Source organism: Onychostruthus taczanowskii, unplaced genomic scaffold (genome assembly GCF_017590055.1).
Source record: "Onychostruthus taczanowskii isolate IOZ18803 unplaced genomic scaffold, ASM1759005v1 scaffold12, whole genome shotgun sequence".
In the NCBI taxonomy this organism is placed as follows: Eukaryota; Metazoa; Chordata; class Aves; order Passeriformes; family Passeridae; genus Onychostruthus; species Onychostruthus taczanowskii.
Genome location: NW_024498351.1, coordinates 5,024,182 through 5,040,954, shown reverse-complemented (window position 1 = coordinate 5,040,954; position 16,773 = coordinate 5,024,182). Strand labels below are relative to the sequence as shown.

Here is a 16,773-nt window from a genome sequence, read left to right as displayed (position 1 = left end):
TAAAGCTGTTACCTGCACACATTCTAAATGCACAGCCAGCATTAAGGACACAGGCCATCTAGGAAGGATTAAGGATTAGTTATCATTTCAACCCAACGAAAGAAGATCTATATTTCTTTTTTAGACACGTAATTCACAGGAGAATCGTGCTTGCCAACACTCTGAAAAAATAATCTTTCAGAATTCTTGCAAACCCACTGTGTTATGATTTCATCTCATGAAATACAACACCTTTACATTAAACCTCATAAAACTAAATCCTGCTGGATCTCTTCCAGACTCAGAGAATAAACAGCTATATCAGTGATGCCTAGAACAGTAATATCTGGCCCACTGTCATATGGCATGTTCACATTTACAGAGGGGAGCAGGTCTGCAAACAGCTAATTCACTTTGCTATCACAAAATCCTCACATACAATGAATTTCTCACATAATTGTTCTAAAAAATACTTCAAGAAGGAAAAAAAATGCTTTGAAAACCATAATACATATTTATTTATACTAGGTTTTGGGGGGAGGGGTTGTTAACCTGTTCCCTCCCTTCCCCTTAATGTAACGTTTTGCAGAGCGGCTCTGGTTTTCAGTGAACAGGAGCAGGTTTAGTTGCCTGGGGCTCTGGTCGATAGCAAAGGGGGAAATTTGTTTTCAAAAGAGTTCAAATGCACAGAAGAATATATCTAATGAGTTTACTCTGTAAAACATGATTATTCTCCCTTTGCTGTCAGAAGTGCTACTCAAATTCCTTTCAGCCTACTCAGAGCATGAGTTAGGAAAATACCCAAATAACCAGTACAATTACACCAGCAACACAGATCTAATGCTCAAGCCCTCCTCAGAATCTCAAAGCAAATGTCTTCTATAGAGATGGAGACTTGGAGACTAATGTATGGCCAAAGAATAAAAGCAATTTTCTATGTGATTTAGAATCTTCTCCGTTTCCCATGTAGAATTGTGCTTCAGTCGCCTGGCTCGGGCAGAAGTTTGCACGTCTTCATGTGGAAACTGAAGTTACAGACCCATATATGCAGATGTCACACATTCCTTCCATCTTGCCTATCATTTATCTGGCTAATTACATCTCAGGCAAACCACAATGAGGTCCAGTGCAGGAACAGGAGCCAAGGAGCACATGAACTGATAGCACTCCTTACCAGGGCCTGAATTCCCCTAAGGTTCCCCTTCTCACTTTTTCCATTCTGACCACAGCATTCTGGATTTTAGTAGCCACAGCTGGAGGATGATACATCTACAGTAAAAGAGAGAGGTTAACAGTGCTGTAATCTGCCCATGTCCAGTGACACTAAGCAGAGGGAAGAATCCCAAAACATATGGTCAAGCAGAAGCCAATGGGGAAGAGACAAAGGCTCCCTGGGAATTGTTAGATGTTGGTTTTTTTTGAAGTGGCAGAAGAAAAACATCCCTGTTAAGATGGTCGATTAAATGACACAACAGCAGGACAAGGTTGCTGACCCCATCACCAGAATTAATGAGGAGGGGATGTGTGTGGAGGGCAGTAGATTGTGCCTCCAAGCTCCCTGTCAAGCAGAGGACTATGCAGGACACCTTCAGTAGCTGGACATCGCACTCCCAGTCTTTCCCTGGGCTGGGGAAGACTGACACCCTAGGAATGCTCTCCATGGATTCATGCTTCTCTCAACCAGCAAGTGACTTCTGTCAGAAAACTACTGTATACATAGGGTGTCAGAACTACAAACACTTGAGGGTGGGAGGAGAGAATGGCAGCTCTTGATCATCTGAGAAGCCTCAACTTTGAACTGGCTAATGACCCCAGCCCACAATTATCCACTCTTATGAGGGGCACACCCAGGCAGACTGCGCAACACAGCACCAGGGGAAGCCACAGTATCCACAGAGACAAATCATTGTGAGGGAAAGAGAAGCAAAAAAGAACAAAACACGGGTGACAGCATACCAGGGTAACATGAACTGGTACTGCCATTCTTAAGAGCTCACTCTGATATTTAAAGCATCATTTTCAACATAACTTCTTCATTTTCAACCAACCCAAGTGAAGAAAATGCAACATGATTTCAGCTTTGTTCATCTTTTTCAGCGTGAACTCTTTCAACCCCCAAATGTGTAACTCTATACACTAAGTAGCAAAGTATACATGTCTGTAAACCATGGTAACTTTTATTTTTAATGTTTACAAAATTACTCAAAACAACATGATTTCACTAATTATTCAGATATAAATATTAATTCTAAATTGACCCTGACACACTTCCTGCTACAACTTTACTCACAGGGTCTAAACAAACTTTGTTTGCTGTGAAATCTTTTAGAGAAAAAACTACTGCACAAATAAACCAGACAAATACATTCTCACGGTTTCTTCCAAAAATGAAGTTTTCCCTGCAGAAAGTAAGTCAACCCAACTGCATATCAGCTGGGAACATGGGGTGCAAGACACTCGCTTCTCCCAAAATTAGCACTTCCAACCAGAGCAGAAGACCAAGCAACAACCAACTATTCAGGTAGCTAAAAGGCAAATAAGATGGATTACTCCCACAGTCAACAGAGAGCTGGGAATACTGAAAATATAGAAATTTACACAGACAAATTAATAATTTAAAGTATGAAAATCCACCAAAATAATAAATAAATGGGCTAGATAGTTCTAAAACTTACCTCAGTTTATATTACAAGTATGCATTTGCACATACTGAGAAAGTAAAACTACATGTGGAGAAGAGCATGTTTATAATGTATTTCAAACAGGAGTTCCTTTACAAGACTCTTCAGCTTTACTTGTCTGCACCAAGTTCAGGAGGCAAAACTATACAATTCTAGCCTGAAAGCAGAATAGTAGAAGAAATAAGAAATTTGAGATGTTGAACAAAAGTTTTCATATAGTCATTGAATACAGGGTAAATGAAAGTTTCTTGCTTTTTCTCAATTATTTCTGAACTTGTGCAAACTGCAAACAAATGTAATACCAATACATCATAAGTCATGTCATGCAGATTGCCTCTGGGTCAGCTACTTCAAACTTCTGGATTTTTTTTTATTATTTGGAAAGGCCAACTCTAGAGTCTGCAAATATATTTAAATTACTGATTAGATGCCTACTGCTTTGATTATTTGAATTACTGCATAATTTACCTCCAATGCAATACAGAGGCTTGCTGATTAGATCAATCTGACATCACTGTTTCATTGCTTTATTTTAAATAGCATAGCTTTGGGGAACAGGTTCTCTTGATTTTGCTTTTTAAAATGTTTTACAAATTATTATTATTATTATTATAAAATAATTTCCCTTGACAAGTAACGGGTGTCCAAACCTTGAGGCCATTAGGCTAGCTATCTATCAGCAAATCTGACATTTCCCTGCAAGAAGCAATTAGTTCTGAAAGTGAGTTTCTGTACCTGCCTCACTCACACACTCATTTAGAGCTCTTTTCTCTGCTAAGCACTGCAGAAGCAGAGCAGTCAATGGCTATGTTTGCCCATCCATCTGCAGATTTATGTGAGCCCCCCCAGCACACAGACAGATCCACACTGAAGCCCACCAGTGTCAACAGCTTCAGCCACTCATCAGGGCAAGTCCTAATGGCAACTTTGGACACAAATGGCCAAAACCCACCAAAGTCCTACCAGGGAGTAAAATTTGGAGCTAGACCCCTCATGACAGTAACAACAGCAAAACTCACGCGGTGTCCAACGGTGGCAGTATTTCTGTCCCCTGTCACCCAGCCCAGATGGAGGCAGCAATTCTCCTTTCTGAAGCACTCGTGCCCCTCACAGAGCCCAGGCATTTTGGCATAAACACCCTGTCCTTTTGTATGGCTCACACCGTGGGGCCCCGCTCTCTGCTCAAGGTGCTAGCTACTACCAGGCTGCAAACAGCAGCTAGGGGGAAAGAAAGGAAAGATTTATTACTACAGCTTTTTAAACAAAATACACTAGGAAAACCAGGTACCATGCAATTATAGCCCTCCAGGGCATGGTTCTGCTACCTTTGCTATCCAGCACTTAGATGAGATAGATAGTAAAGGGAATGGTAATTACAAACAGAAATTCTGCTCAAGCAAAAATGCTCACCACGACAAAAACTACAGCCAGATATAGATACATGTCTGATAAATTTGAAGGATAGTAACTTACTGAAGTGCTAGCATACCAATAAATCTGGATTTCTATATATACGAGTGTGTGTGTGTGTGCATAATACAACATCCAAGCACCTATATTTACCACTTTGTGTAAATGGAAAGTACAAAGCAACATTAAAATGAAGAGGTTTGGAAAAAGATTTAATAATGGTCCTACAGAAAACATTACAAACAAACAAAAAAAAAAAAAAAAAAAAAAAAAACCAAAAAAAAAAAAAAAAACCTGAAAATTTCAAAATACTAAATGCAGGGAAACTATTGAGGGAATGGCCACTAAAATTAAAACAGCAATAAAAGTGAAAACCTGGAAAACTGTGTGATTTGGTTTCATTTCCATTTGAAAGTAATCAGCCTCAATTTGATCTTTTCCTCCCATGACAGCAAACCCTGACTAAAGATGGCCTGGAGTTCCAGTCCCCAAACAGAGTTTCTAGAGAAGAAGGGCAGCGAGCAGAAATACAGAGCATGGTGTTTCCAGGGGAAGATCGATACCCCGTGTCACTGGGCAAAGGAAACATCACACAGTATGCACAAGCGCCACCAAGAGGTTCTTCTGCCGCCGCCCAAGGAAGATTTTTTCCCCTGTGCTGCTCGGGCACATCCTCAGCACCTTCCGAGCACGCTCACCGCTCATTTTCAGTGAGCATTCCAAATGGAAAGCAAAGAAAAGGATAACTTATTTTTTAAGGGTTCCTTCCAATAGACCGGGGGGGAAGAGGGGAAGATATATCTGCAGCATGTGCAGTTTTTGACAATGGAACTTTTAAATGTTGTGGCAACAGAAAACAAAGATTGCTGCCCAGTCCGGATCTGGAAAATGTTAAATTCCACCTTATCAGCCACCAAAACAGCACCAGGAGGGATCTGCTGCTGAGCTGCCTCACATCAAAATCTATGCAATCCTATTTTTTTTCCTGTCAAATTCAACTATGAGATTCAAATAGTAATACTATTTCTGTAGTGTGATGTTGGAGACCATTTTAAAAGGTAAGCAGAAATTTTCTTCAGATGTTTTCATCGTGATGAGAAAACCAGTTTTGTCCTCATCACTGCCTTTTTATGAGCTGAAGAGAATGAGCTAAAAAGCCTCAGGTTTTTTGTTCCTCTTCAATGTTAAGGGCAAGTCCTCAAGCTCCAATATTTTTGCTTAGGAAGCCCCTGAGGTCAGTATTCCCCTTCTGCTGGGCCTGGCTACTCTCACCAGCCAGTGGGGCTGGACTCAGTTCAGGGGTGAAAGCATCACCCAGACATTTGGGGAAGGTGGGTGCTTTGTGCCAGGTAAGGCTTTACTGCCCTCCATGCATCCGTACCTCCCTTTGCAAATCACTGATCTCAAAGTGGCAAATCATCCATCCTAGTCTCACCATCTCCCACCAAGGGAAACCAATCTGGGGACTGCCCAGGAGCTGAAAGCTCAGTCTTTTCTCCAGGAAGGGGAGAGGGGTGGAGACACAGCCTGGAATTAAGCCTTGCAAGTGAGGGTGCAGGCATCCCAGAGAGGTCTCAGGAGTGTCAGACTGCAAGCCACCTGGCTAAACCCAGAACTTAGAGCACGGACTTGGACTAAATGGTCTGTAGAAGTTCCCTCCAGCCACAATTAGCCCATGATTCTGCAACCCAAAAGGACAATGACACCTTCAGGTCTGTGACAAAGGAATGTGAGGCTCAGGCTGGCAGTGACAGCAGCTTTTGCCTCAAAGCTCATCACATCACCAAAGTACCTCATAGAGTTGGGGAAAGGAGAAGCAAAGAGGTTTCCACATACGGCACATAGCCAGGTAAGGGACTGAGTGATTCCAAAGCAGAAGATATGGAAAAGTATGACACAAATTAACAAATTCATACTCTTATTGCTGCCTGCGTTAAAGCAAGTGTGTTGCCTATTCTTTAGCAGACAGGCAAGTGTCAATACATTTTCCCCCTTCCACGCCTTGGCTTTCAGAACTGGTCAAAAAAAATGTACAGAAGTTCATCATTCTTATCAAGGCTTGAAAACCAGGGGAAGCAGCACCACGGTTTTAACTTAGAGGGCGCAGAACAGGCACACTCCTTAGAACACAACGCTACCTGAACTCCGTGCAAGTTCCAAGGACTCCAGCCGTTTTCCCCACAGTTCATTCATTTTCACCACCTTCCATCAGGTAACTGAGGCTGGGGGGAACTGGAGCTGAGGTTCTTTCTTTCAAGGCAGCTCATTCTCTCACCTAACTCCCAGGATTTAAGGTGATTTAAGCACTTGAGGATTAAAGGCGTTTTAACAGCTTATACAGATTTAAACCTCTAAAATGGCTTAAACGCTTATGCTACTTTCAGGGCTTTAAAGTGGCTTAACTATCCATGGCATTTGATACATTTACGGGTGCTCAAAAGCCTATGCTGCCTTTAAAACAATTTTGCAAAAACATCTTAATACATTAAAAAAAAAAAAAAAAAAAAAAAAAAAAGTATACCTTAAAACATCTTTGTGTTTTAGGACTGCAGTCCCGCTTGGCTCCTGCCAGGTCGGACCGGGTCGCCCCGGATGGCTTTGGTGGGAGGTGGATGCCAGCGCCTTACCTGGCAGCAGCGGGCCCCGCACCTACGCTGGAAGGGAGGGGCGGAGCGGGGTTGAACGCCCGGGGCCCGGAGGGGCGGCACCATTCCTTAGTTCCGTTCCCAATCAGCGGGAGGCAGGGGATGTTTATTGGCCCGAGCGCGTGCCGCGGGACACCCCCGCGGGCAGCCCCGGGAACGCTCCCGGGCCGAGCCGGGCACATCCCCCGGGCCGCTCCGCCCCGACAGCCGGGGCAGCGGCACCGGGGCAGCCGGAACAGCCCCGCGGCGCCGGGCGAGCATCACCTGCAGCCTGGGAAGGCGGCTGGGCTGGTGGTGACCGGGCACTGCTGCCCTGCAGCCACGGCGAGCAGCATTGGGGTGCGCGGGCTGGGAACTGGCAGCGAGGAGCACTGACGGCAGCCTCGCCTCTGGCGCTTTCACCTGCAAGGGATCAGAGCGAGGACACCAAGGGTTGCTCGGATTTGCAGGCGTGGGTTGGTTTTGTTTACGTGGTCTCGGGTCATTTCAAACTTCGAGTAAATGAATTTACCGGGGGTCATTAGAAATGGAAATAATAAGGTCTCAATAAAACCTTGATTCAAATCAAAGCTTAATCCAGGAAAACGTGTGGTTTTTCTGCTTATTTCCTGTGGGCTAGAAACAAACAAGCAAACAATTCTGGTGAAAAGAATGAGCAGGTTTCTGGCAGAAGTGTTTCATCCTCCACCACAGAGAAGGGTGGTTATCTCTAGTCTAAACAGTCTGCTCAGATTTGGGTCTTTGCTTCCACATAGCCTATCCGTGGAAAATAGCATACAGGGAATTTATGGAGCAGGCAAATTTTCCTCCAGTCATGCTGAAATCCACCTTAGGGGATATCAATGACTCAAAAAAAAAAAAAAAAAAAAAAAAAAAAAAAAAAAAAAAAAAACGAGAAGCAGCAGAAAAAAATAAAATGGAAAGAGAAAAACAAACCACAAACTTGTCCATTTTATAAAGACCTGATGGATAGCCTGACCATTCAGAGAACAAAGCACAAACCTGTTGGTAGATTTCCTTCCACTAAAGAGGAGTTTAGGAACAGAGGCTTGTAGAACAAGCATAGGAGCTGGAAGAGATATTCCTGGCAAGTGACAAAGCCTACAGCCTCTGGTACTTGGTAAACTAGGCTTAAAATGGGCACCATAAGCCATCAGTGGGGCTCAGTCCTATGGAAGGCAGCTGAGGCCAGCAGCTTGCATGTGCTCTGTTTAAAAGTAATTAATGGCAAGAACATGTGGTGCTGTAAGAAATAAACTACTTTTAAGCCTTACCACAAGTGATACTAGACATTCAGGATATTTATTTTCCAGGTATCAGCTTCAGGAGAGAAGCTGCCCTACAGGGAGATTACATTCATCAACTTGGCCCACTGGAAGGGATCTTGGAATCTCACTGAAAGAGCTGGCACTGGCTTCACCATGTGACACCAGCCTGCCTGGGGCAGTTGCAGCCATTCCAGCATGGCAGACCTGTGCCTTCCTGGTGGGAATGCTGCAGGTCCCATCTCCTTCCTATTCCACAAGCAATGAGTCACATCTCTGGGAAGCCCAGGGAGAAACTGGATGTACAGGGATCCTGCAATTTACAGAAGTCAACATGGCTGAGGCTAGCTTCCCATAAAACATCTCTATAAGGAAAAATATTCAGTAGCTGATTAATGAATGTGGTTTACCACAAAATGATACTACACAGGCCTACTCTTTTCAGTAATAATCCCATAAATAATATTACTAAAAATCCAAGAATTATCCAAAGCACACTGAAGCTGAGTTGTGATCCCAGCGCCTTGCCTGTTGTCTTCCCCTTGGTGTTAAATCAACACAAACACAATTTTTAAAGGGAGTTTCTAGGTGAAGACAGGAGCGAAGGGAAAGGGATGTGCCTGCTCTGCACGGAGCCAGGCCCACGCTTTTAGCCTCAGAAAAACGTGCTAGTATTTCAAAAGCGCTTGGCTTCTCCCACTCGGGGAAATCCCCCACTGCCAGTCGGAGGCCATCCAGGGGCTGTAGGGCCCGGCTCCGCTGCAGGCCCCCGCTCCTGGCAGGGGAGAGCCAGGGGCAGGAGGGCCCCGCCTGGCAGCCCCCAGGTCTGGGCGCTGCCGAGCCGGAGCGGGGTCGGGGGTGCCGGCAGCTCCTAGATGCCTGCGGCTCCAGCCCCGCGGCGAGCCCTGCCAGCATCGCAGGGAGGGGCCGGAGGTGCCAGACACCCCCGGGGGATGAGGGAGCCGCCAGCCTCGCCCCGTGCCTGGGAACCGGCCCGGTCACATCTCCCGTGCGCTGGCAGCGAGAACTCCAAACGTGGGCAGGGGGTGCCGGGGAGCGAGGAGCAGCTGTGCCAGAGGCAGAGCTCACCTCCAGCTCCCCGCCGCCCCTGCCCGGCACAGGAGCTCCTCCGGGTTCTTTGTTCGCCGGGATCTTTCCCTCCTTCTCCGTGCTCGCACGGTAATGTTCCTTCCAAAGATTTCCTGCCAAAAGACAATCCCCCTGAGCAAAAGCAGACCGAGAAAGTAGTGACCAATCCTTTCTGGATGGCTGTCACCAGGCTCCTCCCAGCCCCCGCTCCCCCTGCTATTTGCATACAAAAAAATCCAGAAAACTCCCGTTTGCCCCAGCATCTCGCTCAGACTCTCCGTCCCCGCCTGGCAGCAGGAGTCCGGGCTGGGGACGCTGCCTGCGGCTGAGGTAGCGTCGCGCCACCCGCCCCGTCACCCCGGCCCCCCGAGCCTTTCGCCAGCCCCCCCTCCACCTCCTCCGCGCCCCAAAATGCAGCGCCGCCTCTGCGCCCTGCTCCTGCTGGCGTCCCAGTGCATGGGCTCGGCCGCCGGGCTCTTCCCCTTCGGGGAGCCCGACTTCTCCTACAAGCGCTCCAACTGCAAGCCCATCCCCGCCCCGATGCTGCTGTGCCGGGGCATCGAGTACCAGAGCATGCGGCTGCCCAACCTGCTGGGGCATGAGACGGTGCAGGAGGTGCTGGAGCAGGCGTCCACCTGGATCCCTCTGGTGCAGAAGCAGTGCCACCCCGACACCAGGAAGTTCCTGTGCTCCCTCTTTGCCCCCGTCTGCATCGACGACCTGGACGAGATCATCCAGCCCTGCCACTCGCTGTGCGAGGAGGTGAAGGAGAGCTGCGCCCCGGTGATGTCCGCTTTCGGCTTCCCCTGGCCCGACATGCTAGATTGCAGCCGCTTCCCCAAGGACAACGACCTCTGCATCCCGCTGGCCAGCAGCGACCACATCCTCCCCGTCACCAGGGAAGGTAAGAGGGAGCGGCCGGGTCGCCCCCGGACCGGCAGCATCTGCCCCGGTGAGGAGCCCCGACAGCGGGGTCCCTCCGCGGCTGTCCAGGGGGAGCGAAGGCTAGTGCCTTCAGCTGCAGCACGCTCCGGGACGGGGGGACCGGGGAGGTGGCCGCAGACCAGGCTCAGGGAGGCTTTTCCAAGGGGGCCCGGGAACCCGCAGGCACCGTCGGGGAACTGTCATCGGCCTGCACCCATCTCCATCCTGAAAGAAAATGTCTGGGATTCGGCGCCGGAGCCTTGTACAAGAGTCGTCGCGGAGCTGGGGGGCTCGGTGTCGTGTTTCGACGTCCCTCCCCACTCCCCTTGTACTTTTTTACCCGCTAAAACAAAAACTTTTGGTTGAGGCGTGACCTTAAAAGTCCACCGTGACCCCTGTAGCGGGTCTGCCGCAGGAGAAGGCGGGACAAAGTGCTCGGGCAGCTTCGGGGCTGGGGGAAGAAGGAGCAGGCTCTGGGGCCAAGGGATGGAAAGCTGCTGTTTCCCAAAGGGTTCCCAACGCCACCTGCTGTTCCTTTCTCCCCGGGTCTGACGGGGACTGTTGCTTGCATTTGCAGCACCCAAGGTCTGTGATGCCTGCAAAAACAAAAATGAAGATGATAATGACATCGTGGAAAACCTCTGCAAAAACGACTTTGGTAAGTGGAAGCAGAGCTCCTCTCGCTTGAAACTTGAGAGTCGACGATCAGGTACAGCTCCCAGTGGAGTCAGTAAGAGATGTGCCTGAATAAAGGCAGGGCTTTGACTGTCGGGTCAAGAAACACAAAATTCCACCTTGGAGTAAAAACCAAAGTAACCCTTTTTATCATTCTTTTCTGTTTACTGTTTTGAAGTAGTGCTCTTTTATGTGGATGTTGCTGGCAAACCCAATAGAAAGTAAAATGAGGAGGGGCGAAAAAAAAAAAAAGAATCTTTCATGCAGACTATTGCCTGGGGAGAAGTAGAGCAAAGCTTCATTTAGATGTTTGAGACAGAGCCGCATGACCAATCTCAGTGTATCGTAAGAAAGACTCTCTCTGCAGATTAAGAATGAAGCTCTATATATCATTTGACAGAGAAGGTAATGCACAGACAATTGGGGATATAAACTTAATGGGAAGATCTGGGGTTAGAAGAGGACAAGAAAGCCCCTTCAACACAGACAACTGAAGGACACATTATCCACACATTAGCATTTCAAGAGCTAAAGGGAATAAGGAGGAGAATCCTTTTACAATAGGTCAGTGTTTAATACCTGGAAACAGATTTGTAGTATAAGTATCTACAACAATTCAAAAGTCTTGCTTTAAAAAAAGAAAACAAAATCCCACCCAAAACCTGAAACTATGATTGTGGGACATAATTGCTAAAACAATCAATAGTTTTGGCCTGGCAAATTGCACTCGGATAAATCCTCCTAAAGCTAAACATGCCCCACAGCTTCTTACAGAGCCCTGTAACCCCCTCCTAGTTATTTCACCAAATCGAATGCAGCTGTTGGACCAATTTGCCCTCCATGGGATCTATTCTTTCAAAAAAACAATGCATGTGAAATATCATTTCCTTACAGGTTTGCCTAAAATCCTCTCCAGCCTAATAAATTAAGTGTAGAAGTTTTGAGCTGCAGCAGAGATCAGGTTTCAGATTAGGTCTAGGTACTTGCCTCCCCACCTCCCCTTCAAACACTGCTTTCAGGAAGGCTGCCCTCTCCCAGAAAAAAAAAATGGTGCTCTGCTTAGTGTAGCAAACCTGCCGTCTCTCTGTTGCAAACAGGAGAAAAGCTGGAAAAAATATTAATTTAGAAAGGAAGGGAAAAGAGGGGGAGGGGAAAGAGGAGAAAAGAAATCCAAAAAACCTCAACCCTAAGGTTGATTCAAACTGAAATGACTTGCATGCCCTTTGTGGCTTTAGAAATGGAGCCACCTGCTGCCTCTTCTGTCAGCCCTGACAGTTTAATTAGCAATAGAGCACCTCCCTCCCCAGGTCCTCTTTATGTGCACTAATGGGAAAAAAACCTCTCAATCTCTCTCCCTCTCCCCACTTCCCCCTCCCCTCGCTCTATTAGCCTTGAAGATAAAAGTGAAGGAGATTGCCTACATCAATGGGGATACCAAGATCACCCCTGAAACAAAGAGCAAAACCATCTACAAGCTGAATGGGCTGACAGAAAGAGATCTGAGGAAGATAGTGCTCTGGCTCAAAGGTGGCCTCCAGTGTACCTGCGATGAGATGAACGACATCAACGTCCCCTACTTGGTGATGGGGCAGAAGCAAGCTGGGGAACTGGTGATCACCTCGCTGAAGCGGTGGCAGAAAGGGCAGCGGGCTTTCAAGCGCTTCTCCCGCAGCATCCGCAAACTGCAGTGTTAGTGGCGTCGGCTCTGGCTGTCCTCCAGCAGCCACCCCTGTCCCAAGCTCTCTGGGCCTCCAGCTCCTTCCTGCTCTGGCCCCTGTGAGCCTCGAGATGCCGTGGGCACGAGAAACAGCTGCCCGAGAGGGGAAGACCCCCTCCGTTGTTGTACATAGGTTAAAATGTAATAAAACAAAAATAATGACTATTTTTGGGAAGTATTAAAGTATCTCGCTTAAAGCTTGGGGTTTTTTATGGTTGCAAACGTGACTTTGGTCTAAGGTCTTTCCCTCTTCGTTTCAGTAATGCTGGTTCATTTATATTGCTGCTTCTCTGTGTGCGTGCATGTTTGTTGTGCCACAGCAGGAGACGCAGAGAAAGCCGAGCGTGCGGCTGGCCTGTCACCGCGGGCATGGCGCTTCCGCTGAGGTGACACGGCCTCCCGTCCCCATTAACACCCTAAAGGTCACCTTATGACTCTTGCATGTGATACATAGGCACCAGTAAGAGCATATTAACCACTCTCACATTTTATTGTCCACGAGTCTGAGCCCTTCTCTCTCAGAAAAGAAAAAAAAAGAAAAAAAAAATAAAAGAACAAGTTTTTGGAGCTGGTTGATCTGAATGCAACTTTTTTTTTTTAATTATTTTGCAAATTAAACCATCTGTAGCTTAACTGTAATATACCTAGTGGTTAATCTGAAAGAGTTGTAAAATATTGCTTTAATTAACCTTGTAAATACTCCAGATAAATGTTATATTCTTGTATATAAACTTTACATCATAGTTTACTCATTGTCTCTGTCTGTATTCACTTTAATCCATTTTGGGAGAACTGGGAGAAAGATGTCCAACTGGACTTCGTCATGGCAAAGCAGAATTTGTCATTCTACTCTAAGTGGCCAGTAGAAAAGCACAAGGAAGCCTCTAGTGCTGCAGTCAGAAAGTCTGTAGTGGACCTCATTTCCCTGCAGATGAGCCCACAAGACACAGGACTGAGGTTCAGTCAGCTCATTTTAATGAGTGTCTGTTGAGCGCTTGAAGATGAGGCTTCTTTTCTGTGGCTCCTTTGTTCGACTGCCTGCATTTTCTCATCTTCTCAGAGGACTTTCCTGACATGGAATTGCAATGAGACCACTGTCTTAAAAATCAAATCCATCTTTCCACTTCTTGAAAAAGACATATTAAGGAGAAAAATGTCATTTGCAGCTTGCAATTCAGAATAATGGTAGAGCAAGGCATTTTTTTTGTGTGTATGTACACTCACTATACTTATTGAGAAAGAAAATAAAAGATACCTAATAGTGTAACTAAATGAATGTTTTTCAGCATTTTTCTTACAAATGTTTTCTGATGAGGAGTATTGCCTGAATTTTATTGTACTTACCCTGAAAAATAGTCTTGCTTCCCAGTGCTGTTACACGTAGAAAATTCTTCTTAGCTTCACTGACAGGATGAGCAGTACCATATTCCCAAGAACAATATTTTGTGTTAACTCTTCACTGACAGAATACAAACCCAATACTAGACTCTTCTGTAAAGTAAAAAAATCACATTATTTTCATAAATTTAGTGTTATTTTTCATCATCAGGATCAAAAGATGAAAAGGAAAGATCCAACATGTACATTGTTTCAGAAAAAATTAGTTATTTGCCCTCTCCCACGGTCTTAATGTATTATTACGCCTCATACAAACAGTGGTAGGATGCTGACCATGCAAGAAAAGAGCAATCCTCATAAATGTCCTCAAAAGTACAAGAACTTTTAAAAAATTTTACAAAGGGAAAAAAGTAACCAACCACCAAACAAAATTCCCACTTCAAACTGGCTCTTAATTATATTGTGGAATGGTATCTGTATTTAAAGGCCAATACCTTGCTGAAATGTCATTAAAACCTTTCTTCTGAATGAACCTGTCTTACCAGGAAACATATTTAACTCTTTTCATGTTATGGTGTAATTATTTTAACACCAACACTCTGTCCATCATCTTACAGAGCCATTTGCATCCAGGTGTTTTATCACTCTGCCCATTCTGCTCAGCATATGATGTAATGCCTGTACCTGAACAGCCTTGGGTTTAGAGGGAACAAGCTCACAGATACAGAGGAGCTGTGTGAAGATGAACCTGCAGAAAACAGGCATGTGTGCCCCACGGAGGAAAGCGCTTTGAAGAGGAGGTTGCTGCAATGCAGTCACTGGGGACTGAAAATGAACAGCCAGGACTGTTGCACACAGCCTGCCTTACAGATACTAAGTTGTGCTACAGCAGCCATAAAATTATCTTAATTGGGCTGTCCTAGAAGGCAGCAGTACTGATGCTGATGAGGACAGACAGGTCACAAGTTGCTCACTCTGGGGTCATGTTAAGGCCAAGACCATATAAGAGATTTTTGCCAAATTACTTAAATGTATAAAGACATACCACCTATGATCAAAAGTGCCCTGTCTTAAAGAAAAACCTCATACCACATTCCCCTTCCTCTATCACAACATAAACACAGTTGCACCGGCAAAATCCTGTTCATATCAGGACAAATTCAAGAGAAGGAGAACAAAGTTAACTGGCAAACATTCAATTTTGCTAGTATAATCAACGTCCTGGATTAAGAGCACCCTGCCATACAGATGCCCTGCTAATAAAGCCTTCTGCCCTTGGCTGAATCACTGGGACTGTCCACTCTTGAGGTGAATTGACAGGGATAGGACTACCTTTCAGACAAACAGGATTTAGGCAAATGTGGAAAGTAATGGGATTCACCTTTTCACAAAGTTCCATTACCTTGTTCTAACAGTATTGTATTTAAAGATGGGTCATATCCGCCTCACCAAGAAGTGTCAATGTTTGTTGTACAGCTTCTAGTGGTGTAAAAGCCAGACACTGCAAACTATTCAACTGAAAATTGGGAGTTTAAAGTCACAGCTTGAGGAAACTTCACCACTCAAATATTGGCAAAGAATTAAACACGTAAATTTTTACTCTTACTTGCTCAAAAATAACTGAAAATCTTTGTGCCAGGAAAATAGTGAACCAAACATATAACAAAAATTATCAGTGCCTGTTACTTCTCATAATCATGTCACATATACTTCAGAGTAACTTTATTACCTGGTATGGTTCACTCCTAACAAAGTTTTTTTGCAATTGATGAAAAAAGGCAATCCACTGCTGCATTTTTTCAGACACTTTTAGTCTTTTTCTAAATAAAACAATGTTTTTATGCAGCAAATTATGTAGCTTCCATTGTATTTGCTTTCATAAAAACTGTAAAAGCAGCTGACTACAATGGATTAGTTTAAGAACAATAATAATGACACTTGACATTTATACAGAATTTTCCATTTAGTTTCTCAGACTGCCTTCACAAAAATAGGCGTTAATATCCTTCTTTTGCAGATCAGGAAAATGAGGCAGAGTGAAGTGAAATAACTCATTCAAAACCACCCAGCAAATCTTTTACAGTCAAGAAAAACAGAGTATTTTTTCTCCAAATTTTATGCTCTAATCACTAGACCACAGCAATCAGAATGATGTATAATCAAGGCAGCACTTAGATTATAATTTGAAAGCATAACAGTAACCAAGGCTGCCTCCAACTTCTTCCCCTCAAGTGTGTAAAAAAAATGTCTGCCCAAATTCAAATTTAAAACCCATCAGCAATATCTGTCAGTATTTTCTTTTCTTTCTTATTAATAGTTCTCTTTATCCTTTAACTATTTCTTAATCCTTTGTTTTCTCCCTCACTTCTCATTCACTTCAGATGCTCACAGAGAAGCCACCCAGCCCCTCTCTTACCCTCCCATACACACACTTTTGCCCACAGAATGGTTTATTAAAGAGCTCATGCAGTATTTCTATACACAAGCCACAAAAATCCTAATGACTGGCTCAAGACTTAAAAAGACCCATGCAGAAAATCCAGCAAGAGACATGTAAATTTAACTAATGATTTTCTCCGAGGATACAAGGGCAGTTAGATGCCACAAGGAGCATCACAGACACATGCTGGATGGCTCAGGCCACTATACCTGTTCTGCAGCAGGAGAATATAAAGATATTTAAGGAATAGGTGAGCAAGAATGAAGAATAAACAGGTAGAAAACACATTCCCTTGGTGACCAGGTCGCCAGCATATCTCCCTGTTGTTATAACCCTTTGTGCTCCAATCTTGAGCCAGGAAGCCCCTCTCTCAACCCTCTTTCAGATGTCTCTACCTCTCTTCAGCCATCAAGGGTATCAACCAAGAGCAGAGCTACCAAGTCTCAGAAAAGGACCACCACATTGTCCCCTGGGTGCCTGCTGGGACAAGAACATCCCCCCTGCAGCCAGCAGAGCAGCTTGGCTTTGGCTGCTTTGGCAGCCCACTGCCATCCTCACCAAACCTACAGCTCTGACAGCCTTTGTCGTGTAGTCACAGTTGGCAGTGCCA

The 16,773-nt window shown here is 45.2% G+C and overlaps 1 protein-coding gene across 1 annotated transcript; it reads left to right on the top strand.

The window, feature by feature from the left end:
• The first annotated feature begins 9,345 nt into the window (after positions 1-9,345).
• On the top strand, positions 9,346-13,496 carry SFRP2 (secreted frizzled related protein 2). Its single transcript, XM_041427975.1, has 3 exons — positions 9,346-9,973; positions 10,571-10,651; positions 12,058-13,496. Exons 1-3 carry the CDS (start codon positions 9,481-9,483, stop codon positions 12,360-12,362), a joined length of 879 nt encoding a protein of 292 aa, XP_041283909.1. The 5' UTR covers positions 9,346-9,480; the 3' UTR covers positions 12,363-13,496.
• Positions 13,497-16,773: the final 3,277 nt, after the last annotated feature.

What these genes read in the sequence shown, in the direction of transcription:
- SFRP2 (XM_041427975.1), top strand. Translation starts at nt 9,481, where the DNA reads ATGCAGCGCCGCCTCTGCGCCCTGCTCCTGCTGGCGTCCCAGTGCATG. An exon ending in CCTCCCCGTCACCAGGGAAG is followed by an intron (nt 9,974 to 10,570) that starts GTAAGAGGGAGC and finishes TTGCATTTGCAG; the next exon opens with CACCCAAGGTCTGTGATGCC. An exon ending in CCTCTGCAAAAACGACTTTG is followed by an intron (nt 10,652 to 12,057) that starts GTAAGTGGAAGC and finishes TCGCTCTATTAG; the next exon opens with CCTTGAAGATAAAAGTGAAG.